Source organism: Brienomyrus brachyistius, chromosome 1, assembly GCF_023856365.1.
Source record: "Brienomyrus brachyistius isolate T26 chromosome 1, BBRACH_0.4, whole genome shotgun sequence".
NCBI lineage: Eukaryota > Metazoa > Chordata > Actinopteri > Osteoglossiformes > Mormyridae > Brienomyrus > Brienomyrus brachyistius.
Genome location: NC_064533.1, coordinates 44,026,363 through 44,052,510, shown reverse-complemented (window position 1 = coordinate 44,052,510; position 26,148 = coordinate 44,026,363). Strand labels below are relative to the sequence as shown.

The window sequence follows — 26,148 nt, the reverse complement described above, 5'->3', positions numbered from 1 at the left end:
GTTCAGCTCCCACATTACGCCGAAACAGGAGAAAACCACAATGTCATAAATAATAACATAATGATGTGATGAATTAATACAGTACAAACAGCGTTATATAACCGCTAGCTTTTATACCATCCGAGACGGAATGGGGTCCGACGGCTATTTACCTGGACATATATGGCCGAGGCCAAAGTTCTATGGTCGCGCCGATTGGTGATTTGGAGCCGGAGGGCGGAGCTCGAAAAGTGGGCGTGTCGCTGCTGTCTTATAAGAGATGCGCTGAATCCTCCCTCCCCAGCGGACTGACGAGCTTGCACGCGACCCGTGGGGGTGAGGTCGTGTGGGAACAAGCTGAGCATAAGCTGAGCACCATGACATCCAACAAGTACGACGTGATTGTCATCGGGGGTGGCATCTCAGGTTAGTGCTGTGAAGCAGCCCACAGTTCGGATACGGCACAGCGTTGCGAGCATTACATGAGTGGAAGAACACTACAGTATTAAGCGGTAGAGTAGTAATCGGTTCTAAGGTTGTTTCTTTACGTATGTATAGGTACTGTTTTGGTGACATTAACTTCAACAGAATGGTTCCTTAGTTAAGTTTCTTTATTTTATGACAGTCAGATCTTCCTTTCTAAAGCGGAGATCAGTTGGATTCAGTATTACTTTTATATGCTGCGAAAGTATTTTTTATTTGCGTATTTTTTAGTAAACGCCACACGTTGCATTTACACCAAATAGCAGTGTTTCTCGAAAGACTGAATAGTGTTCGTAACACAAGACAGTATTTTGACCATCGATGTGCATTAAACTAAACGTGCACAGAACAAATAATACGGTATGGTACTCAAACGGGTCTGCAGTGTAAAACACTTGTGCAAAATTCTTTGGCATTTTGGAGAGCTGCCTGTGAGTTTTTAAAAATCCATTTTTATATTTAGGTTTCAGCATTACAAACTATTTGTGTCATTGTCATATTTTGAAAATACAATTTCTTAAAATAATAAGTAGTTATTAGCGCTAAGAAGGCGTACAACATCTGCCAGTGGCTTTCATTTCTATCCATCCATCCATGTATTTTTTATATCGACTTATCATTCTTTTATTGCCCGAGCGGAATGTTCATTATTTTGGTTTCGTTCTGTTTTGCTGCATTGCTGTTATCGGAAATAACTGGCAGCTCTCTGGGTCTGAATATGTAATCTGCAAGAAAACTACTGGCTTCCCTGTCAGCTGCCGTCCACGAAGGTGCTAACCGTAAAGCCAGTCCCGCTACCAAGGACTGACAGCAGACAGCTGTGCACCTGTAGAGGGAAGTCTGGTATCTTTGAAAAGAAAAAACACAAAAACACTAGCCAGTGTGTCTTCCCTTGTTTTGCAAGCAGTTTAATTTGAAATTCAACAGGAGGCGGTGTTTTATTTAGGGATGGGAAGAGCAATGTTATAACGAAACGTTGTTTACTCTTTGTGTAAACTGCCACAGGACCTGTGGAAGGTTCTCTTTCCAAACATCGTCCCTGTCAGTTGTAGGTCCAGCCTTTATAAAAAAGGATGCTATTTTTTACCTCAGTGCAGCAAGTTGTAATCACCATTGCTTTATACATAACATGTTATAGTGCGACATGGTCGTATCTTATTTAATTCCGTAAAGTGTTGATGAACACGTCAGATAATTAAGTGTAAAATGGTCGCAGTTAAAGATGAATATTCCAAAAAAGTCCAGCTATACGGTTTACCAAACTAAAAATGTTTTAATTGTTTTTTGCAATTGCTTCTGCAAGTTCTTCATTATCAGCCGCTCCCAAGCTGGGGGGGGGGGGGGGGGGGGTGTCTGCTCTGGGGTGCTCTCCCCCAGGGCCGTGCCCGTTAGCTTCTCTATTCGCTATGCAGTGGGGGGATTCCTCAGTCATGCTCTCAGGTTCAAAAGCACAGGTTCTCTGTTGTAATAGTGTTTGCCTGCACGGAACTAATGCGCTAACATGCCTACATGTGTATACACACACACACACACACACACACATACAGCCCTGGCAGCATGTTCCCAAATGGGAAGGACTAGTCTCTTGTTGGGGCCAGATGACAAGCGATGTAAGGGCTCCCGTTAAGGGAGATAGAGGACTGTAAGTCTTCGAATTTTACGATAGAAAACAACATCAAACATCCAAATGGCTGCTTGCATAATGTTATTGTCCCTTTAGTTAATTCACATAACTCAATATTAACATTTTTGAAACAAATTCAAATCATTTTGCAACCCTTAGAAAATGACAGAATTGAATACGTGCCTCATTATTTAATAGATTACTGAGGATGTTCATTTTACTCAAAAATCAGATCAAATCCCAGAGGATACAATTCCAGAATGACTCATTTAGGAACTTCATTCTTATAATATTAGTTTTGATACTATAGTAAACAGATACATACTTTAATAAAAAAGAGTTAATGGTAAGCGGACATTTCTGTTTTTGTGTTTATTAGTGTTCTGATGTTCTGACGTAACTGTAATGCCCCTTAGTGCTCTGAATAAGCACCTTCAATAAGCACCATCAACTTCTGGGCATGGACTTGGGAGGGGGGCACCGGGCCAGCAGTGTTTTCTTAGGGGGGGCGCAGTAGGCCAAGCGTCTGGCTCCCATTGGATGAGGACAGAAGCATTAATGTCCTTTATCAACCCTTGTACATTGCGGCCACTTTCTCTTGCAACACGAGGGAAGGTCCACATTGCCCCCCCCCCATAAACACGACTAAACGTTGCATGATATGTTTTCACAGCGGGGCGTCCACTTAATCAGAGCGCTCAACAAATGTCACCGTCTCTCGGGGGCTGGGGGGTAGATGTCACAGGTGGCCTGCAGCCATAGAAATGCGATCGCAGTCAGCTGCGATTTGCCTGCGCAGCAGTGCCGTCGCCGAGAGCCATAAACAAAGCTGACAGCTCATTTGGAGCCAGTTCCCGGGCAGAAGCGGCTGGGCAGGCGGCCGGGTGGCAGTCTAATCCCTCAGCCCCCAGTTCAGGTAGCCTGGCCTGCACGTTACCCCACCTGTCCCCAAAAGCGCCTCCCCAAAAATGGGGCCCATGATGAAGTTCACACAGCTTTCTAGTGATGCTCATTCATTGTGCTGTTACTGGTGCAGCTCCCAGTAACTGATTGCCAGTTATGGCAGTGGTCGGCTTTTAATCAAGAAGTGCTTTGGAATTTGACCCAATTTTACAATTTTGGTTGCAAGACTCATCGAGAAGCCTTAGTGTCATGACCTGCTCGTACGATCCTCATGTGTGCCACGCCCCCTCATTAACCATGTGTGCCACGCCCCCTCATTAACCATGTGTGTCACGCCCCCTCATTAACCATGTGTGCCACGCCCCCTCTAACCACGCGTTCTACCCCAATTATAACCAGCTGTTTTCTGTCAGTTTGAATAGTCCTGTGTATTTAGTCTGCATTCAAGTCTGTTTCCGCAGTCCAGTCATTAACGTTTGTACCGTGTGGTTGCCTGTCTGTCCCAATAAACCCCGTTCTGTGGATTGCCGTCTCCCCGATCCTGCTTCCCCACACCCTGCTCGCTCGCCCGTCACATGGATCATCACACCTAGGGTACTTCATATGGAATAGAATAGTTCACACCCTTAGGTAGCCTGACTGCCTTTGTATCTTGGGTTAGGAGTGTGCAGGGTGATGGGGCAAAGTCATGTGGCAAAATCGTTCATTGTCAGGTTTTGTGAATGATCCTGTGCTCCAATGTGAATTGACAGTTTGCATGTGACGGTTCGAAGCTGCATTTACATAATGTACCTTTTGAAAAACATGCCACACAGCCTGCAATGTAACACAGAACACGCTGGACTCACGCTGGACTCTGTTTAACTGTTGAAGCTCAGCTGAAGCTGCTGAAGCTCAGCCTTTCAGATACAGAGGCCAATGCTGGGCAGCAGAACAGGATGATTCTCAACCGGAAAAGGGCGGCTGTCCTCCCCTGGTGGGGGGGGGGAACCATTATCTTTATGACCCCACTTACAATCACTCTAGGTGGATAAAATATTTACTATTTCTCATTCTTTTCAGGTTACACCATTTGACATCATGACATTTTTATTCATTTTGCATATTTGTTTTACAATGTCTAAATAAGTATCTCTTGTTACTCAGACACGTCGAATGACACATTGCCTTTTGTTTGGTTTACAAATGTTTCTAATTGTGTTCATGGTTTTAATAATAAACTGTTTAACAGCTTTTCATTTTTCCTGCTGTACTGAAATTGCTCCAAACTGTGAACTTAGAGTTTTGTACTGGGCAGTGAATTTTGTATATTGTTACACCCCTATTCTTTACTGATAGTGTTTAATAGTCACTTGGAAAATCATATGAACCAGACGCTCCCATCCTGTTAATCACCTCAAGAAAACAACGGAGGACTTAAAGCAGAAATGTGTTTGCGGTAACGCATCTCGTACGGTTTTTATAACTGTTAATTTTAAGGATCATACTTCATCATGTGGAATTCTGATTGTATCTGAAACAGTGAACGATGTGTTATGTTGACCCATTGGTCTCCTGATTTACGCAGTTTTGTCTGTTTAACTGCGTATATCTGCTTATTTCCAGATCTCAATGGTCATACAGGTGCTTCTGACAGCTTGGAGTCTGGTAATTAATTTCGGGTCTGAAAAGGAACAGGTGGCCATCACAGTACGAATGAATGTAAGCAAGATAAAGATGTTTGCTGAGTAAAGCTTCAGGCTGGGAGTGTGTGCGACTTTACGAAGGTGCTCAGGTGGAGCAAACAGCCCTCATTATCTTCACGGAAGCCTTGAAATCCCGTGAGAAGCTCCAACTTCTCATTACAGCTGGGCAAAGATACGGAACTTTCCTTCATTATCCGCCTCCGCGGAGACCGTGCTTGCAGAGCTGCAGTGGTGTGGACAGGATGGACGAGGCTGGTCCGCCGCCGCAAAGGTCAAAGCTGCGAGTGTCTCTGCCTCTGTAATTGCTGTGTCGCCGGAAGCGCTGAACGACGTCTGATTGAACATCAGAAGTAAATGAAGGCGTACGGGTGGGGGGCTCTGTTTTTCCATACGGTCAAGCCTAGTCACTTAAAATGTGGACTGTCTGGGGGTCCCTGAGGACCAGGGTGAGAAAAGCCCGAATCTTAGAGGCCAGCGAGAAGATGAGGTTTTCCCGTCGTTGGCCTGATCTAGGTCGGTGCTGGGTCCTGGGGGGGCTGATAGCCTTTACTCTGATTGCATCCAAGAGGGGAGCCCAAATTCGTAGTGCTCCCTCAGTAGTGTGTGTCTGCTTAATCTCTGTTCTTTTTTACATACCCCCTCCTGTCTTTCAGTGCTTAAACCCCCAAGTACCAGTCAGGGGGTGTTGATTGTAGCTGACAAACAGCCTCTTTAATCGATCTGTGTGTCTTTTGGTTCCTGTTCTTTACCTGCACCACCATCCCCCCCCCAATAAATTGTGTTTCACTGCCCAAGGAAACTAGCTGTCATGTTTAATATTGGGTTGAAAATTGAGCCCCCACCTCCTCCCCTGCTGCTGTGTTCTGTCGCCATAGCAATAAGGCGATCTCAAACTGAAACAGTGCCATTGTCCCCTCTTAGCGGAGCAACATCACAGAAAATTTACCAGTGATAAATTGACCCCCCCTGGTGTTGATCACTGCATTGGCCATTTGCCAAGGGATCTCCTGGAAAACACCAAGTTGCATTGTGGGGGGCCAGCATGTTCTGATCCAGCTACGTAACAGCGGAGACTGTGGCTCTGAAACCATTCAGTCTTTAATGTTCTGGTGGTCTGGGGCAATTAGCAGGCCATAAGAACCGGCTGGATCGTAGGGTGCCATTGGTGCCATTACTGGAGCGTCTCACCCTCCTCCCCTCTTGTGGTTCAGCCCGGATGACGGCCCACAGATTAGCATTTAGACACAGTTCCAGTCAGGCCACTCCCTCAGACCGAACGGTAACTGCTGCCATTTCTAATTACCGATTGCTTGGGCAGTAACAAGATTTATTTTTATTTGTTTGTTCATCTATTTATTTATTTACACCGGGTAGGTGGGGATGTTGGAGGGGGGAGGTGCTGGATGCTGAACGCCTTTAATGCAATAAAATGTTCCGTCGCATCAGGGTTTCCAAGAAAAGCGTTGGGGCCGTTTTTCAAAGCAGGCGGCAGGTGGGCGAGCGGAGACCCTGGAGCCGCTTCCACAGGACAGGAAGCAGGGAAGCGGGAGATCGAGTGTCTCATTTGATGTAATTCCTTGCATTAGACATGATGAAGATGATGGTTGTAGGATCATAAGACCTCATTAAGCCGATAATGGCTGCAATCTCCTGAAAATGGCTCTCGTGTCCCGTCCAACCACAGCGGTGCGACGCTGAATGTTCAAATCCGGATATCGGTAAAATACTGTTTTTGAGTTGCAATTGTTATTCTTTATGCTCCAACCGAAACACAAGAAAATACAGGTGTGATGTCGAAACCAATTAGACTGAACCAAGATGGCAGCCATCGTGCGTGTTCCTCCTGCCATTGTCGCTGTTTATTCTCTGTTTTAGTCACATGAATTGTTATCTTATGTTGGAAATGCTTGTTTACAGGTTTAGATTTTCATTGCATAGCAGAATTATCTGTGCAGTGTGCAGCTGAGCCCGGTGTCGGCTCGCCTGCCTTTTTCAGGGGGCCTCCTCGCTGCACAGGGTGTCACGTTCGCTGACTGCGAGACTTGCATAGTGCGAGTGCATTTCTTTGGCCCTCAGAAGCAGAAAAATCTGGGCAGATTGGCAGGGATTTGTCGCATTTACTCCTGCTAGCTGGCCACAGCGTGTGTGCCTGCACTTGCAGTTGCCACGGAAACTGCCTCAGTGCCTCGCGCATGCTGGTCTCGCGCTCTGGTGGGGGGTTCTGTGTATTATCTGCGCGCACGCGTGTGCGTGTGTGTGTGTGTGTGTGTGTGTGTGTGTGTGTGTGTGTGTGTGAGAGGTAGCAGAGCCATATGCAACAAGTGTTTAATTAGCTCCCATTGGTTTTGGTCCTCCTGCAGCAGGTGTCATTTCCAGCACCGAAGTCCCCAAATCCGGATTCCCCCCCTTCCGATGGGGGATCGGCAGCCCCACCCAGCCTCTCAGTTGGGGTTTGGCCGACCCAGCCAGCTGAAACCCCCCCAAACCAGCCTGTCAGGTCACAGTAATTTGACCCCCAGGAGATGGCAATGGGAAGTTGGGGGGGGGGGGGGGGGGGGGGGGGTTGTTTGCCGTCAGAGACTCTGTGTGCTTCACTGACAGCAGGGGAGCATTGTTCTGCATCTGGGTCAGGCCAGGTAGGGGGCCAGCTAGTGGGAGACCTGCCACTCCCCTCTAGGCCCCTGCAGCCCCCCCCCCCAGGTCATACACATTACAGAAGCTTTCACATGTTTCAGGTTTTATTTGTCCCGTATACAATCATACAATGTACTACTGGGTAGTGAAGTACTTTTCCACCGGCTTCCCGGATTTTTGCTTGTTTTTCTTCTCATTGCTCCACCCACCCCCCCCCCCCCCACCTACAATCTGAGTGTGTCATTCATCAGTGATGTAACAGTAAGCTGGGGCAGACTGGAATTACATTCACATCGCCGGATGGACGTGCTCATCTGCTTCAAGAAAACCTCTATCTATTTTCAGGGCTGTGATAGATGGAGATGATTTTAAGGACAGTGCGCTTTATGCCTGGCTACTCTGCATGCATCTGGAGGCTTTCAAAGAGCAGGAAGCATTAGAGGGAACCTCAGCGCTCGCTGTGGATGAATAAAATAATTCTTAAAAAGTCAAGCGACATTTGATTAAAGCGTGATAGTAATGCAATAGATGTGTCCGTTGCAGACTTAATACTCAGACCTTTGAAAGCTAAAGGCAATAAGCCCAAATTATTATGGTTTTATTGTGGTCTGTCTGGAAGATGAAAGTGGACCTGAAATCAGAGCTTCAAGGAGCAGTAATGAAATTGGTAGCCCGATGGGAGGTGTTCGCTGGTGAGGACCCAGGGCGGCCGTCTGTCTAATGCGCGGCAACCAGTCAACCCAAATGGTTCCAGTTACTGAAGACACTCTGAGAAATGTGTCGGTTGCTGTGGCATCCTCAGAATTTTGCGAGGTGATCGCCAGAAGCCTCAGTTTTGGTCAGTACCAACCATCTTAAGTGACATACTGTGTCAGGGATGTGACCCATGGTCCAGCGACCTCTGGGGAAGGTTATGGGTGAGGCTGGTGCCCTGTGAGGTGAGGTGTCCGGTGAGGCTGGTGTCCTGTGAGGTGAGGTGTCCGGTGAGGCTGGTGTCCTGTGAGGCGAGGTGTCCGGTGAGGCGAGGTGTCCGGTGAGGCGGGTGTCCTGTGAGGCGAGATGTCCGGTGAGGCTGGTATCCTGTGAGGCGAGGTGTCCTGTGAGGCTGGTGTCCTGTGAGGCGAGGTGTCCGGTGAGGCGAGGTGTCCGGTGAGGCGGGTGTCCTGTGAGGCGAGATGTCCTGTGAGGCGGGTGTCCTGTGAGGTGAGATGTCCTGTGAGGCTGGTATCCTGTGAGGCGAGGTGTCCAGTGAGGCGAGGTGTCCGGTGAGGCGGGTGTCCTGTGAGGCGAGATGTCCTGTGACGCTGGTATCCTGTGAGGCGAGGTGTCCGGTGAGGCGAGGTGTCCGGTGAGGCGAGGTGTCCGGTGAGGCTGGTGTCCGGTGAGGCGAGGTGTCCTGTGAGGCTGGTGTCCTGTGAGGCGAGGTGTCCGGTGAGGCGAAGTGTCCTGTGAGGCGAGGTGTCCTGTGAGGCTGGTGTCCTGTGAGGCGAGGTGTCCGGTGAGGCTGGTGTCCTGTGAGGCTGGTGTCCTGTCAGGTGAGGTGTCCGGTGAGGTGGGGTGTCTGGTGAGGCTGGTGTCCTGTGAGGCTGGTGTCCTGTGAGGCGAGGTGTCCGGTGAGGCGAAGTGTCCTGTGAGGCGAGGTGTCCTGTGAGGCTGGTGTCCTGTGAGGCGAGGTGTCCGGTGAGGCTGGTGTCCTGTGAGGCTGGTGTCCTGTCAGGTGAGGTGTCCGGTGAGGTGGGGTGTCTGGTGAGGCTGGTGTCCTGTGAGGCTGGTGTCCTGTCAGGTGAGGTGTCCGGTGAGGTGGGGTGTCCGGTGAGGCTGGTGTCCTGTGAGGCGAGGTGTCCTGTGAGGCGAGGTGTCCTGTGAGGCTGGTGTCCTGTGAGGCGAGGTGTCCGGTGAGGCTGGTGTCCTGTGAGGCGAGGTGTCCGGTGAGGTGGGGTGTCCGGTGAGGCTGGTGTCCTGTGAGGCGAGGTGTCCGGTGAGGCTGGTGTCCTGTGAGGCGAGGTGTCCGGTGAGGCTGGTGTCCTGTGAGGCTGGTGTCCTGTCAGGTGAGGTGTCCGGTGAGGTGGGGTGTCTGGTGAGGCTGGTGTCCTGTGAGGCTGGTGTCCTGTGAGGCGAGGTGTCCGGTGAGGCGAAGTGTCCTGTGAGGCGAGGTGTCCTGTGAGGCGAGGTGTCCGGTGAGGCGAGGTGTCCGGTGAGGCGGGTGTCCTGTGAGGCGAGATGTCCTGTGAGGCGGGTGTCCTGTGAGGTGAGATGTCCTGTGAGGCTGGTATCCTGTGAGGCGAGGTGTCCAGTGAGGCGAGGTGTCCGGTGAGGCGGGTGTCCTGTGAGGCGAGTTGTCCTGTGACGCTGGTATCCTGTGAGGCGAGGTGTCCGGTGAGGCGAGGTGTCCGGTGAGGCGAGGTGTCCGGTGAGGCTGGTGTCCGGTGAGGCGAGGTGTCCTGTGAGGCTGGTGTCCTGTGAGGCGAGGTGTCCGGTGAGGCGAAGTGTCCTGTGAGGCGAGGTGTCCTGTGAGGCTGGTGTCCTGTGAGGCGAGGTGTCCGGTGAGGCTGGTGTCCTGTGAGGCTGGTGTCCTGTCAGGTGAGGTGTCCGGTGAGGTGGGGTGTCTGGTGAGGCTGGTGTCCTGTGAGGCTGGTGTCCTGTGAGGCGAGGTGTCCGGTGAGGCGAAGTGTCCTGTGAGGCGAGGTGTCCTGTGAGGCTGGTGTCCTGTGAGGCGAGGTGTCCGGTGAGGCTGGTGTCCTGTGAGGCTGGTGTCCTGTCAGGTGAGGTGTCCGGTGAGGTGGGGTGTCTGGTGAGGCTGGTGTCCTGTGAGGCTGGTGTCCTGTCAGGTGAGGTGTCCGGTGAGGTGGGGTGTCCGGTGAGGCTGGTGTCTGGTGAGGCGAGGTGTCCTGTGAGGCGAGGTGTCCTGTGAGGCGAGGTGTCCTGTGAGGCTGGTGTCCTGTGAGGCGAGGTGTCCGGTGAGGCTGGTGTCCTGTGAGGCGAGGTGTCCGGTGAGGTGGGGTGTCCGGTGAGGTGGGGTGTCTGGTGAGGCTGGTGTCCTGTGAGGCGAGGTGTCCGGTGAGGTGGGGTGTCTGGTGAGGCTGGTGTCCTGTGAGGCGAGGTGTCCGGTGAGGCTGGTGTCCTGTGAGGTGAGGTGTCCTGTGAGGTGAGGTGTCCTGTGAGGCGAGGTGTCCGGTGAGGCGAGGTGTCCGGTGAGGCGAGTGGTCCTGACAGGTGAGGTGTCCGGTGATGTGAGTAGTCCTGACAGGTGAGTGTCCTGTGAGGCAAGGTGTCCTGTGAGGCGAGGTGTCCTGTGAGGCGTGGTGTCCGGTGAGCCTGGTGTCATGACAGGCGAGGTGTCCGGTGAGGCGAGGTGTCCGGTGAGGCGGGTGTCCTGTGAGGCGGTTGTCCGGTGAGGCGGGTATCCTATGAGGCGGGTTGTCCGGTGAGGCAGGTATCCTATGAGGCGGGTTGTCCGGTGAGGCAGGTATCCTATGAGGCGGGTGTCCGGTGTGGCGGAGAACACAGCAGAGCTCCCAGGCAGACGGGAGAGGCTCTTAGTACTCAGTAGACTAAAGCTGTGCTTTTTATTTCTGTCCTTTTTCCATCTTTGTCAGCCTTTCTCTGGCTCAAGAAGGCTGTTTATTACTTGCCTTGTGCTGCTGGGAAAGAAATTTATTCAGATTTGGTCTCCAGCTGCCTTTTCTGTGTTGGCGCAACAATCTCTCAAACAAACTTGTGGTTTAGCTCTTCCGCTGTGTAGGGAGTTGGGGTTTATGGATTACAGCGGTTCCCAAGGTTCAGTTCTGCTTCTTATTCTTATTTATCTCTCGGTGTCACAGTGTTTACAATGAAATTTGTCCCCCTTCAGGACTTTCACAACTTGTCCAAACTCTGGTAGAAGGATTCCTGCCAAAAAACAGCAATGACCTTCTGTTGTTTGTCTTGGACATCATTTTTTAGAGCAGTTCCCTCATACATCTTTGGCTCTCAGTTGAGTGTTGGCTGGATCTTGAAAACATTTGAGTACAGCTGTGGAACATCAGATGATAGTAATGATAATGAAGCACTCTGTGGAAGCTGGCTGCAGTTGCCGTGGGAGATACAGCTTTACCTCTATCAGATATTGTGCAGATTCTGGATGGGTCTATGGAAATCCTCCGAGGAAGCGTCTTCAGTTCCATTCCGTTTGAGATGCAAGTTATGATATTTGAACAGAGCACAGCAGTGGATTCTGGGTAAATGAACAGCTAACCACATCGAAAGGGCCGTGATGCGGTGGAGTAGCTTGGAAGGAGACCTTTCTAGGCCTTTAGCTTTGGGTCTTCAGAAACAAACGAGGAAAATACACCTTGTAAAAGTGAAAGGTCTTCTGTAGCTGGAGTTCATAAAATGTGAACGAGCTTATCTTCTCATTGCTTACTAAAGGGGGGCAGTGTGATTTGTGGCTTTCTGCTGCATGGGTCTCCTTCCCTGATTCCTGTGGCAGACTGTTTCTCCTGCTGATGTGGCTCCATGCCTCCTGGCATCTTGAGCCGTATCCTGTGGGGATGCCACTCCTGTACACGTTAACGGGCAGCCTTATTCACAATGAACCTGCATCAGAATGGTCTTATCAGCTCAGTAAAATAGGCGAACGTTCATATCTCCCGCCTCTACAATCAGTTGCTGCTGAATGCTTTGGTATTGCTTTCCAGAATTGACATGGTTAATTACATTTAATTGAGCCTTGGCCACATTTTCAAACACACCCCCTGACCTCTTGAGTGTCCCGTGGTAGAAACAGCAACTTTCACATCCTGATCAGACTGATGCCCCCCCTCCCCCACCCGCCCCGCAGAGTTTCTTTGGGGGGGAGGTTCCTGTCTGTGTACCACATGACCCAACCATGACCCAATGCAGGGAAACCATCACGTGCTGACAGGAGCAGGTTCTGTACGCAGTCAGTGATGCCTGTTCCCGCGGCATTGGTCCTGCCCCCCCCCCCAAACTGTTGTCTCTGTCTTCCTCCCAGGCCTGTGTGCAGCCAAGCTGCTGGTGGAGTCAGGTCTGAACCCCGTCGTGCTGGAGGCCCGAAACCGGGTGGGGGGGGCGGACTTTCACCGTACAGGTAAGGGCTCTGCAGGGTGGGGGGCTCCAGGAAGGCGTGGCTCCATTTTCATAATACGCTGCCGCCCCCCGTCTGGTTACTACGCTCCCTGAACTTGTCTTTTCTGAACCCAGAACAAGGAGACCAAGTATGTGGACTTAGGGGGGGCCTACATCGGTCCCACGCAGAACCGCATCCTACGAATGGCTAAGGAGTTCGGCGTGGAGACCTACAAGGTCAATGAGAAGGAGAACCTGGTCCACTACATCAAGGTGAGAAGATTTGCTCCGTGCCTGAACAGAATGGAATTGAATGATTTTCAGGTATTTCACGTATTTGCCTTGGAGAATTTAGTTTGCTATTTGAAACACTGCGCCTTGTTACCTCCTCCCATGAAGAGAAAGTATCTGTAACTGTCACTAGTGTGGACTGGGTGTCAAACATTTGCATGCAGACGTTCACCATATAAATAGCTAATAAACATGAGAGTGCGATGCAGCATGTTGGTTTCCTTCCTTGTAGCTATGTGGCGCTGTAGGTGGACCAACATACGGAAAAACTAAATTTATCGCAATGTCGGCTTTTCCTAATGTCATCGGGGCAATCAGCTACACTCACGGAACCCCTCAAATCAAATGGAAGATTATTTATCAAATGCATACAGCAGTAAATTCCAGCAGCGAAATGAGGCCTAATGAAGCTGCTTCCGTGAATCCGAAGCGTCTCATTCTCCTCATGTGCTCCTCATCTGTGACGCTGACATGACTCCATCGCAGCTCGATGGTCTGGGTCAGGCTCCAGAACCATTCACTTTGAGTCCCACGTACCACATCAGTAGGGGTGCTGCTAGAGGATTTGGACTCCATGAAAGTCTGTCACACTGACCAGCGAGGCTCCCGCACCCTGAGGGCCTGATGGAGCTGGATATGCGGGTCCTGGGGACACTAATGTGCCCCCGCCGGAGGCCGTATTGGGGAATCTGCTGGCCTGAGTGCTCAGGGGCCCAAAGATGTTTGGCTAGCTGCTGCCTTTTTCCCCCACATGTATCCAGTTTGGCAGGAGCCCCCACCCTTCCAGGGGCAAATCATACCTCTCCGTACTGGGTTTAGCTTCAGACTTCCTTCCAGTATCGCTGGGTCCCTCTTATCTTTATTGTCAATCAGAGCAGTTACCTGTTCAGTGCCCTGGTTTGTGTCTCTGCCCTGCTCTCTCACAGGCGTTAGCTATCCTGTCTTTGCGGGGGCTTTCCATTCGCTTAAATCACTGATTAGCCCATACTGCAGGCTGGGAAGCCTCCAGCACTTCTCCATGGGTTCCCCCCCAAGCCCACGTGGCTGCCCCGCAAACACACCTGCCATTGTCCTGGCTGTCAGCGCTGCCTCACGCTGGCATTCATAATTCATCAGCATTTCGTCCTGTAGGGAGAAACCAGATACAGATGCTGTTTTGTCTGAGGTGAACGACAACAGTGAAAGTATAGCAGGCAGTACAGGGTGGGCAGCTCCGGGGTGTTCGGGAGTCAAGCACTGGGGGGGCGGTGTCACATGGTGAAGAGGAAAGGATGGATGCTTGCAGCAGATGCAGGCACATCTCTGGGCTAAGGAATCTACACAGACCCATTACGGGGGGGCCTCTCATCTGCTACTGTAGGTCAAACTGTGGGTCTCTAGCCGCCTAGAAAGTTCCGGTGCGGTGTGGTCCGTGGAGTCTCCCGAAATGCGATCGTGCGGCAAGACTCTGCCGCTCTCATCTGCTTCCCCTGGCTGTTGCCATGGCACCACCCATAATAAAAGACCCACGATAAGGAGGTCCAGCTCATTATAGCCTTGGGGATGGGGGGAGGGAGCATTCCCTCCCCAGTCTGTGCCTTTTTATAGTTAGGCCTGGGGAGGAGGCCCTGAATGTACGGATCTTTACAAAGCCCCAGGTTTGTCTTGTCTCCTCTGAAACGAGCGGAGGAGAGTATCTGCTGTCTTTATGGAAAAGAGGCTCACTGCCTATAAGAGACACCAGAACACAGCTAAGTCCTCGGGGAGAGGGTGTCATTCTAATTGGCCTTCTAATCACCATAGATTATCAGTGGCTGCTAATTAAGTGACAGGCAGCCTGGTGGGAGGCAGCCGTCGATGCAGATGAACCGGATTTTCAGAGGAGCCTGTGGTTACCGGCAACCCGACTGACAGTTTAGCGACGAGGATCCAGTGTCGACCTGACCCTCCAGTGCAGAGCAACAGTGACCCGTTGTGTTTTTACGCTGCACACGACACGATCAAAGGACGCCCAGGTGAAGGGCAGGAAGTCCGTGACCATCCTCAGATTCAGGAATCACTTAAAACCGTTGCGGGAAATGCAAGTCGGTACCTGAGCCGCACATTCTGCAAGGTGACCCCCTTCATCGTGCTGTTTTTTGATTTTCATTCCCCGGAGAGGCTGAATACTTTCTGAGCCGATACTCAAAGGCAGCTCAGGCTTCTTTTATAATCACGGTGGAGCATGTGCAGTGGTTTTGCCTGGGCAGTGGTTGTCATGGAAACGGTCCCATCTCCTCTCTGGTCTGTTGTGCCTTTGGGCATGGCCTGCCTGCGGACCAGCCGTCGGGAGACGTGGCAGACCGGGGATCCCCCTGGAAACACACCTGCACTTCAGAGGCGTAAAACCGCACCGACCTGAATCGCTGAAGGTCCTTCATGTCCTGCTGTCCACAGATCTATGCTTTAGCGACCGCTGACACCTCCCAACGATAAGCGTGTCAAGAGATGGACCCCAAATAGATGTAGAGTCTGTTATCTGGGTAGACGCGGTAGATGATGTCAAACAACTGCATTGACTGACAGGGTGAAGCTCACCCAGGTCCAAAGCATTGTGGGTTCCGATTGCCCCGTTCTGGGCGATTGTGATGACAGGGAGTGGGTAAAATTACCATATTGTGAATATTTATTACACGGCCCTGCACCACACAGAAGTCTAGGGCCGCACTCTGACGTCGGGCAGTGAGCATTTTAAGAAAACATATTCTCCCCATTTGTCACTTTTAATCAACTTATCTGAACATTTCTTATGTAAACACTTCAGTTGATCCACTGATTACATATGTAAATAGTATATCTGTAGGGTTTTGCCTACTTCTGGATTGCACTGAGTGTATGGTTTTATAAGTGTTAGCTTGTCGCTAGCTACCCAGGCCCGGTGCCCTCTGTGTGCCCCCCTCCCGATTCATCTGCCTTTGACATCGTTCCTCTCGATACAGATGCACGAGTGAAACGTGCCGACAGAAGAGCCCTTCTCTGCCCTGTAACTCCAGTGGGCTGTGTCTTCTCCAGGCTGGCGTTGGTTGGACCTGGGTTGGATTGCTTAATGTGCCTGTTTTAGGCCCCCCCCCACAGAAATCCATTCCAAGTTCAACACAGCCGAAGCTGCACTGAGCCTTAAGAGGGGGATTTAGCCGAATGCGGATGTCCCGCCTGCCTACCCTAAGCCTAACCTTAAGCCTAACCCTAAGCCTAACCCTAAGCCTAACCCTAAGCCTAACCCTAACCGCTTTCTGCAGCTGTACCTTGGCTCTTTAATGAAGGCAAACTTGTTTATATGACCCACTAAATGTCGCCTGTGTCTTGCATAAGAGCTGCCCAGCGCAGCCCCCTCACCTTCGCCACTCCAAATATGCAGTCTGAGTTGCTGCAGGCAGGCTGAGAAGCACTCCCTGCTGGGACAGGTGAACAGGGAGCTTTGAGCAAGGAGAGCCAAGTGTGTGCTCTGGGTGGCCGGTTCCCACGTAGAGCCCAGTCGCCTCATTGGCAGAGTGTCTGCGGTGCTGGTGGAATTTTGAACCGCTTAATTATATCTTATCAGGAGTGCCATTCAACAAACCATGACATTTCAAGCTTTGACCTGGTTTAAAAGGTCGCTTGGTCCAATGCTTTCATCAGAGGATTCCTGGAAAAGGTTACCTCAGAGCTGGACGAGACCCACAGGAGAGGAGCAGGGGTCCAGGCCACACAGCCTATGTGCCCTCAGCTCTCCGTCTAGATAAAAAGATGGATAGAATAAGAGAGGCATGCAGTGTACACTGCGGCAAATGTGTATGCAGTAGTACCATGGTAAATGGGTATGAAGTGTACACCGCTGTAAATAGGCATACAGTGGTACTGCCGTAAATGGATATGCAGTGTGTACCACGCTAAACACTGCGGTAAATGGGTATGCAGTGGTACCACGGTAAATGGGTATGCAGTGGTACTGCAGGAAATGGATATGCAGTGTGTACCACGCTAAATGGGTATGCAGCATACACTGCTGTAAATGGGTATGCAGTGGTACCACAGTAAATGGATATGCAGTGTATACCGCTGTAAATGGGTATGTAGTGTACAGTGCTGTAAATCGATATGCAGTAAACTGTTTGTGTTTCATGGAGCTATTCAGTCAGTCAGCTGAATTTTACATTTGCAGACCAGTTATAACAAAATGTCACATTGTTCATTTGTGTTCAGGGAATCTAAACGAGCCAGACAAATAGGCCAGTCTGGGAATGGGGTAGAATTCAGGACCATCACTGAGCATGTGAAAATCCGTGCGCTTAACTGCTGGTTTGGGCCCTTTTTCAGGGAAAATCCTACCCATTTAAGGGACCATTTCCCCCCATGTGGAACCCATTAGCCTACATGGACTACAACAACCTGTGGAGGACGATGGATGAAATGGGGAAGGAGGTAGGACCACCGTCGCTGACGAGAGGCGCCAAACTTGCACAGCGAGTAGGGAACGGTTTCATGTCAGCCGCATGCATTTCAGATTCCTAAGGACGCGCCGTGGAGAGCGCCGCATGCCGAGGAGTGGGACCAGATCACCATGAAGGAGCTCTTTGACAGGCTCTGCTGGACAAGGTGAAGCCTGCGGCAGACCATCTGGATGTGCTCCTGATTGGTGCTGTCAGCAGGTTCTGGCACTGATGATTGGTGTTTCATCTCCCTGGAGCTGAAGGTGCCCTCTCCTCCTTTCTCCGCAGGAGCGCCCTTCAGTTTGCCAAACTCTTTGTGAACGTGAACGTGACATCAGAGCCCCACGAGGTCTCAGCTCTCTGGTTCCTGTGGTACGTCAAACAGTGTGGGGGCACCATGCGGATCTTCTCCACCGCCAATGGAGGACAGGTATGCCCTGGAGAACTGCCCGGGGGATGGGTGTGGAACCATGGTGCGTAGACTGAAAAGTTCAGTCATGGGTTCTGCAAACGTTCACCTCAGCTGAAGAACACGCACTAATTGGTGGCGTCGTCCGCATAACAGCAAATCCAGCGACCTTGCAGACAATAGGCAGCCCACTGGCGTGGGATCAGGAGAGTCAGTGGGGCATCTCGGGCCTGCTGGTCTCTCGATGTCAAAGGCGGGACCTGCTGGGGTCAACCAGTGGGGCTGCAGAAAAGGGGCGGGACCTGCTGGGGTCAACCAGTGGGGCTGCATAAAAGGGGCGGGACCTGCTGGGGTCAACCAGTGAGGCTGCAGAAAAGGGGTGGGACCTACTGGGGTCAACCAGTGGGGCTGCAGAAAAGGGGCAGGACCTTCTGGGGTTAACCAGCGGGGCTGCAGAAAAGGGGCGGGACCTGCTGGGGTCAAACAGTGAGGTTGCAGAAAATGGGCGGGGCCTGCTAGGGTCAACCAGTGGGGTTGCAGAAAAGGGGCTGGACCTGCTGGGGTCAACCAGTGCGGCTGCAGCCAAGCTGTGTTTCTGCTCCCTCTGCTTTGGATGGTTTCTGTGAGGGGTGATTTGGAAGTTGTTTATGATGCTGAGCCCTCCCCTCCAGCCAAAAAACACTAATTGCTTCTTATAGTGTTGTTTTCTGGGAGATGATTTTGCTCTTCAGGCAAATAGTTGGTGTTTCAAAATCTGAAAGACTGTAGAGTGGAATATCACCGTAGTGTTACAGACTTCATGCTTTGTGCTTCGCTTCGGAAGGGCTGGTCTTTTTCTTTGTATGAGGAAGCTGGTCTGAAACTTCGTGGGGCCTCTTACTGCTGTAGGCGACTGGTGGGGTCCCATGGATGGAGCAGTGTGGCACTGATGGATGTGGTACGATGTAAACGTGGAATGACTTGAGCTTGCGGCAGGAAGTGCTAGCAAAGGTCTCCATGATTTGATAGAGCAGATACATTAAAGGAAATTGGAGAGATAGCAGGTATTTACCTGAATTGGCATCAGTTCCTTCACGGAAATGCAGTCCTCTGTGACGGATGGCATAACGTGGCATAACAGCTGCAGTCACTGGATTACTGTTTATGGTAGAATCACATCGAGACCAGGATTGGGGCATGATTCAGGGGTGCCGAGGGGGCTGGGTGGATAAAGCTGGTCCATGCTAGGTCACGGAGAGGCAGGCAGATATCTATGCAGCATTCTCACAATCACACTGCCACTTTTACACTCTTAGCCCTCTTTAGTTTTACGTCTACCCACTTCTTCAGGGTTATAGCATATCAGTCCCTCCCGGGCCTCGAACCAGCGACCCCGAGGTTCCGAGTCCCCTTTTCCTCTAAGCCCCACACTCTCCATCGACCCCCACCAGGAGAGGAAGTTTGTGGGTGGCTCCAGCCAGATCAGTGAACGCATGGCCGACAGGCTGGGCGAGCGGGTCAAGCTGGGCAGTGCCGTGTGCAGAATCGAGCAGAGCAGCGACGGCGTGGTGGTGCAGACCCTCAGCAAGGAGACTTACGAGGTAAGGCCAGGTCCAACAAGCCTGGGGGGGCCGTGTTCAGGTGTCCCTGCGTGCGTTCAGGCCGAGTCAGGTCAGGTAGCGTAAACAGCTCTTAACAGGAATGTTAAACCGGGCTGTTGGCACATTTGTGGAAGGACATAAATAAGCTTTCGCTCGTTCTGGATGCCATCCTGCCAGACAGAACTCAGATAGCCACGTTTGCGTTGGTCCCTCGACCAGAGTCTGCTCAGACTGTAGGCTGTATAATCTTGGGTGTGTGTGTGTTTGTGTGTGGGGGGGGGGGGGGGGGCGGTAGATGGGTGGAGCAATGTTACCGGGGCTGCATTTTCACCCCCTACTGGTCAGACAAAAATGCTATTCGAATTTAAGTTCAATAAAATGAAATTATATTAAGACATATTAGATAAAGTGGCATTCATTACTGTAACCGTATTAACCAATTAGCTCAGTTTGACTGGTTAGGCTTTCTGTCCTAGAAGCGCCTGTGTACTTGCCTGTCTCCCCTGCTGAGGAGCTTCTGTATCGCACCCTGATCTGAGAGCCCCCCCCCCCCCCCCCCCTGTCGTTTTTCAGGCCAAATACGCCATCATCGCCACAGCGCCGGCGATGAACCTGAAGATGCACTTCAACCCTCCACTACCCCCACTGAGGAACCAGCTGATCCACCGTGTGCCCACTGGCTCCGTCATCAAGTGCATGGTCTACTACAGGGAGAGCTTCTGGAGGAAGAGGGGTGTGTGGGCCGTGCTCCAGGCGCCATGGTGCCACAGAGACCCTCTGCTGACACAGGCAGGAGGTCACAGAAATGACAGGTTCCAAGCAGACAATACTGTAGGCCAGTGTTTCTCAGCTCAGCCCTTGGGGACCTCCCAGTCCACACTTTTGTTTCCTCCCAGCAAATAAAGAACACCAAATACCTGGTAAATGTGTGTTAGGAGCTGGAATGGAGCAAAAATGTCTGATGGTCCCTAAGGTTGGGCTAGGAAACATCGCTACAGATCATTACTGTCTGTAATATCTGAGGTAATCTGTTTAAAAAAAAAAAAAAACAGGAAAAATTTAGCAATGGAAGAAAAAGATTCTCGAATCCACATTGGTTGGGGGCAGCACCACATGCTGTCAGTCACAACTGCCGTTAAACCATTAGATTAAACCTTTGGTTGACAGAGCAGGATAATCCTACCGCTGTGAATTTCCAAGCTTTGTTTCTGGTGTGGGTAAACAAGCCTACCTCGAAATGACATTAACCGTCGAAATTATCGACAGGCTGGTAATGCATTTTCAGTCTGCTCCAAATTGTACGAACGGCCACATTTCTCCTCTTGTTATTGACAGTCCATGTCAGCACACAGAACAGGTGAATCATTCTTCCAGTCTTTGCTGATCAATACTTATTCTACAGCCAGACTGAAGACACCGGCTTGGAATGAACGCTTATTTCAAAGGTCATTTCTCTAAGCCAGTTCCCAATCTATAATTTAATCCGAGTGCTTGGTGCCTTCCGTATGACTGAGCCATTTATCTCTTGCTGTCTGTCCATCAGAATGTTATCCATAATTATTGCAGTAATACTTTAAGGTGGGGGGGGGCACTGTGCAGGCATGGTGAGAGAGGTGGTGTCCCTCTCCGGGCCATGTCTCACGCCTTTGTCCACGGGGGCCGGCTTGCAGGCTTTTGCGGCAGCATGGTGATCGAGGACGAGGAAGCCCCCATCGGCCTGACGCTGGACGACTGCAAGCCCGACGGCTCCGTTCCCGCCATCATGGGGTAGGTGTCAGTGGCGGGAAGGTCCCAGCCTCCACCCACAGGAGGGTTTTCTTCTCCAGCTCTCTCTGCATGCTGGTACTGTTCTCCGATCCAGGATCAGGGATTTTTATTTGTCAAGGTGGGTCATTGATATTGTACTTGTACAAGTACCTGCCTCTGTGGTAACATTAATAGCGTCAAATAACTATACTGTACAATACTGATGGACAACATAACGCAGCATGAACCATTTGCTGTATTTTCTGACCCCACTAGATGGTGCCATTTGTTTACTTTAGGGCATGCTTTAGGGCCTTTTTTTGAAAAGAGAGCACCATCTAGTGGAGTTATAAAATACAGTAAATGGTTCAGGCTGCGTCATTTTGCCCATCACTACCAAACATTAAATAACTATGTTATACGCAGGTAGGACACAGGGAAATATATCTGACAGAATTCACTGAAAATTATTTTCAATAAATAAGCTCTGTACATCTTGTACTGTTGTGAAGTAACCATGGAAACTTCCTATGCTGACACCACTAGGTCCACCATGTTGCAGGTCAGGTCAGGTCAGGTCAGGTTGGGGAGCATATGCTGATGCAGCGTATTGCCACACCCACCACATGACAAAACACCTGAGGATCTCAGCTGTCAACCCCCCAGACAGACACACGGTCCAAATCCACCCTCCCACATCACAATAGAGTTGGCAGTCACACCCAAATCTCCAAGCTCCTCACACAAACAACATGCAAATTCATCAGAAGCAGCCTGATCTAGCTAAGTCCAGCCTCATTCTCCTAGTAGGTGGTAGCTTACTGGACCTAAGTGGAATCTTTAGAGTAGCAACAACAAGCCTGTGATCAGAATTCACAACCTGAGCTCTTCTGTAGACCGTGCAGTTCTGCAGGAGCCTCCAGCGTCTGCCCAGGAGGATGTGATCACTCTCCTTTGCTGCATCACCAGTAGTGAAGTACCAAGTTCAGTGATGCCACTCAGGGCACTGGATCCAGTGAGCTGCCTCCCCTGACCTTTTGCAAAGTCAAGGAACATGGAGTCACTCTCACCCCGGTCTCCAGACCCATGGGGACCAGCACAGTCCTCCTGTCAGTGGTTGCATTGAAGTCACCTATGACCAGACTAGTGTCACCTCATGGGCCCCCTTCAACCACCGAGTGAAATGTCTCCCCCAAGAAGACATCACTCACCGCAGTCAGAGCATACACTGAGACAAGAGAAAAGACACCCAAGGAGTCCTCTGAGGTAAACCTGTGGGGTGGTGTTTGACTGACTGGACCCATGGCTTCTCTTTCCGCAGCTTCATATTGGCTCGCAAAGCTGTGAGACTCGCTGGGCTGACTAAGGAGGAGAGGTAATTGCTCTGAGTGACCTGTAGCGGGTGACCCCACTCTCTGCATGTCTGGCTGGTTTAAGCTGTTTGGGGAAGGCATTAATCCCACAAGCATAACCTCCTGGTGCCCATAGGAAGAAGAAGATCTGCGAGATCTATTCGCGAGTTCTGGGCTCAGAAGAGGCCTTGTATGTGAGTGACATGGTCCTGGGCCAGTAAAGTGGGAGGGAGCGGCTGTGGCTCTGAGCATGGCACTGGTGGGCGTCATTTTAGGCGCACTTACATGTTGAATTTACCAATGGACTGTGAATATGCACACATACAGTAATACTGTCTCTGTAAATTGTCATCCACGCAGATTATGCCACAGTGCCCCCGGTGGCCACAGGCACACACTACAGTTTGCCAGGCAGACAGCCAATGTATACAGAGGGGTCTAACTGTCCCCCTGACCACTCTCCACAGCCCGTGCACTATGAGGAGAAGAACTGGTGTGAAGAAGAGTACTCCGGAGGCTGCTACACTGCCTATTTTCCTCCAGGCATACTCACTCGATATGGCAGGTGAATGACCTTTGACCTTGACTGCCAATCATGATCCGATCCATTATGTTTGTAGACATTATATCCAAATCATTTTCTGTTAAATTATTTCTGGGTAATGGACCATAAAGCATGATCCGGATAACAGGAAATGCTCTGCGTTCTCTAAAAGGGATCGATTGAATAGTTGAGGGACACATCTGCTATCCCCACCCCCCCCCCCCCCCCCATTACTCAGGGTGCTGCGGGAGCCAGTGGGCAGGCTGTATTTTGCGGGAACAGAGACGGCCACTGAGTGGAGCGGCTACATGGAGGGCGCAGTGCAGGCTGGCGAACGGGCTGCCCGGGAGGTGAGGGGGCTGGTCATGTGACCTCAGTCGTGTCAAAGGGCGGGGCCAAAGCAGCGCCAGAGCGCCTCAGTGCTGCGCGTCTCTGTAAGCAGTCTGACCAATCACAACAGATGCTGGACTTACAATGACAACAGCTGCCCATCGCACTGGATTTAACACTGTGGGGGCAGGCGCAACTGACCAGGGTGGGCATGTACCTCATAATATTTAATTAGGCTGCATTCCAGAATCATTTGGAATGTTTTTATTCTTGTTCCGGTCTTTTCTCAGATCCTTCATGCAATGGGATTAATCTCCGTGAGTGAAATCTGGAAACAGGAGCCCGAGTCTGTGGTAAGTATGTGCATGTATGTCTCACAGAGCTGCAGATTAACCAATGAATCTGATTTTCTCTTTCTGGCTCCCAAACATTGTCTAAGAAGCACTTCCGCGATTTGAGGACGTCATGTATTTGAAGGGCAATATGTAAAAATGAATTAAGTTGTATGTTTCCAAAAAGGTCTGGTTCTAAGACACTGATTGGTGGTTAATGCCCCCTCTGACCAATCACGCACTTCCTCCAGGATGTTCCCGCATTGCCATTCGTCACCACGTTCTGGGAGAGGAACCTTCCCTCCATACCTGGCTTGCTCAAGTTCCTGGGCCTGAGCTCTGCCCTAACAGTGGCGGCTGCCGCCGGCATCCTGGCCTACAAGAAGGGTCTAATCCCTCGGACTTAAGCCCCGCCCACAGCCAGAGCTCCTCCCTGAGCTCCTCCCTCCCTGGGTCTTAAGCCCAAGGCAAAGTCTGTCGTATTCCTCAAGCGTGAGGGTTTATTGTAGGCCGAGGAGCTGTGCCAGCGTAAGATAATAGAACAAAAAGGTGTCTAATTTCTCCAACACATGGGGCTCTCTGTTGGGCCACATGTTGGGAACTTAGAAAATATATAATGTGATCAAAAGAAGTTGTAATATTCATGTAATTAAAGATGATAAATATGATTTCTCTCCAAAGAGGGTGGTTCAAAGGAAATTCCGAGATTTTGGTGGAATTCAGAAGTCGTGAAAAAGGTCTGCTTGGCCAATCAGCAATCATCGTCGTGAGAACAATCGTATGCCGGTGCGTTGTCGTGGTCCGTCCGATTACCTCAGATTTTTCCGGTGCGTTGCGGAGTCGTGTCAGGCGACGCCTTTGCAGCTGATAACAAGCAGGCGTCTGCACAGCATAACAGTTTTAAAAGCTCGTTTGCCTCTTAAAGGTGCTTAGCGTGACTGTGCGGTCCTTGCTATTCCTCATCACACCCTTCAGCCTTTTCGTGACAATTCATGTGAATATAATCTCTCTGTAATAAATTTACTTGTACTGAATTCACTCGAAATTAAGCTAAAGAATCACAGTGCACGTGTCTATCAAGGTCCATTCCAAAGGCTCAAGATTTGCCAAAATATGACTATGGTTACTGGAAGCTTTAGCCAGGTCCAAATCAGTAAACGTTTAAAACAAGTTGTTCAATAGTGCTAATTTGCCACAAGATGGCAGTTTTGAGGCACATGCTACACTTTAGTCACCATTGTTCACCATCTTTCATGTTCATACCTGTGATCAGAATGAGTGGAGAATTTACTCTGTTCCCCTCCGAAAAGAAATTTGTTTTGTATACATTTCTTACATTGATATTTTGGTGTTTTAATAATCAAACTTCTTGTTAATCTTCTGAAGTAAAAGCAGGAAAGGCACAGATATTGTATCAGTCCTACAAACAAGCATTTTTAACAAACTGTCCGAATGCCAACACTGTGACACCTATACCTCACGGCTATAAGTTAAGACAATTTGCCTTTTATTAAAGTCAGACGCATGAGTTAAGTCTTTCTTTTTAAATATCTAGAGGGATTGATGTATATCGTCGGTGTTTCATCGAAAAGGATTTTGATAAATAGTCATATAGCTGGATAGTTAAATAGTTAAATAAATCCTGCGCTAGTAGCATCTGTCCTGTCTAACTGGGATCCAACTGGATGGTCTCATCACCCAAAGATGTGCGTGGCCCTGTGGTGTCTGTGAACCTGTGCCTTATTCCAGCCGTGCTGTGTTGTTATTTTACAAGCACCCCCCCCCCCCCCAGCCACCCTCATTACCTCATGCTGCTTAGCGGTAAGGGAGGGGGCGGCAGCCGGAACAGCACGCAGTGAGATGATGAAACAAGCTGCAGGCACGCTGTCACTTACTAGTCTGATTTCGGCCAATGGGAAGTGAGATAATAATTGATTGATGTAGCACTGTCCCGCCCCCGGTGGAGTCCTCTTGTAAGTGCACCTCCATTGTGGTCACAGGCTGCATGTCCATGCACCTCACATTGCCTGTTCAATTGCGGACACTGATTCTGAGAGTGCTCCTCTCCTGCTCACCACACATCATCCTTCATTTCAGATGGGATTTTTTTCAGGGCCGTGAAATCGACCCTGTTGTGCCCTAAACTGAATCGCATCCTAACGGTACCTGGGGGAATTTAGCCTTCATGTCGCCCCCTCCTGGACATAGCAAAAATTGCAGCTAAATGATTTTGAAATGCCATGTGCTTTGTGCCAGGCTCAGCTGACTTACTGCCACTGGGCGTGCTGCCGCCCCCTTCCTCTCTGGGCGACGCCTCCCCTGCTCTGTGCCTCACACCCTGTAGCGGGTCATGCTGCTCCTGTGCTTGTTGCTGATGTTGTAGAGTCTGTATTCCCTCCGCGCCGGGGTGGTACCTGGATCCCGAGCCTCGCTGCCGTACCTTCTGTCATTAAATGTTCTGGTCCTGTGCTCACGTTCTATGATTTCTGTTCAGTTTAATTCCAAAGTTGAAAATAAAAATGTGAATCGTGTGTCACGGCCTGGTGCTTTCATGGTCGTTACGAGTGTTAATGTGCTGTTAATTTTCTTGGGGGTAGCGATGTGTTGTGGGCAGGGACACAAGCACCGGAATGCCAGGTATTCACACACATTATACTGTATATATGTACTTTTTGATAAAAATTAAACCTCCAACCCCACTATGTCTAATATATACTGATTGCCCCCACCCCCAATCTGTGAAGGATTCCTACCTCATACAG

The 26,148-nt window shown here is 50.4% G+C and overlaps 1 protein-coding gene and 1 long non-coding RNA gene across 2 annotated transcripts in view; one reads left to right on the top strand and one right to left on the bottom strand.

Moving 5' to 3' along the window:
- The first annotated feature begins 287 nt into the window (after positions 1-287).
- Positions 288-25,917, top strand: mao (monoamine oxidase). The gene is made up of 15 exons (XM_049006107.1): positions 288-405; positions 12,302-12,397; positions 12,511-12,648; positions 16,981-17,085; positions 17,168-17,259; positions 17,382-17,523; positions 18,933-19,082; positions 19,656-19,815; positions 20,753-20,849; positions 22,150-22,203; positions 22,317-22,374; positions 22,648-22,745; positions 22,963-23,074; positions 23,345-23,407; positions 23,638-25,917. The coding sequence occupies exons 3-15, from the start codon at positions 12,580-12,582 to the stop codon at positions 23,791-23,793; spliced, it is 1,356 nt and encodes a 451-aa protein (XP_048862064.1). The 5' UTR covers positions 288-405; positions 12,302-12,397; positions 12,511-12,579; the 3' UTR covers positions 23,794-25,917.
- LOC125734272 (uncharacterized) overlaps positions 15,938-26,148 on the bottom strand; it is a 56,439-nt gene continuing 46,228 nt past the window's right edge. Inside the window, exons 4-5 of the long non-coding RNA XR_007393596.1 lie at positions 16,324-16,398; positions 15,938-16,187 (exon numbers count right to left, since the gene is read on the bottom strand). This is a non-coding gene — a long non-coding RNA (uncharacterized LOC125734272). The remainder of the gene's footprint in view (positions 16,188-16,323; positions 16,399-26,148) is intronic.

Coding starts and splice junctions, on each gene's coding strand:
- mao (XM_049006107.1), top strand. CDS start 12,580: ATGGCTAAGGAGTTCGGCGTGGAGACCTACAAGGTCAATGAGAAGGAG. Junction 20,850..22,149: donor TCCGTTCCCGCCATCATGGG/GTAGGTGTCAGT, acceptor CTCTTTCCGCAG/CTTCATATTGGCTCGCAAAG. Junction 22,746..22,962: donor ATACTCACTCGATATGGCAG/GTGAATGACCTT, acceptor CCCATTACTCAG/GGTGCTGCGGGAGCCAGTGG.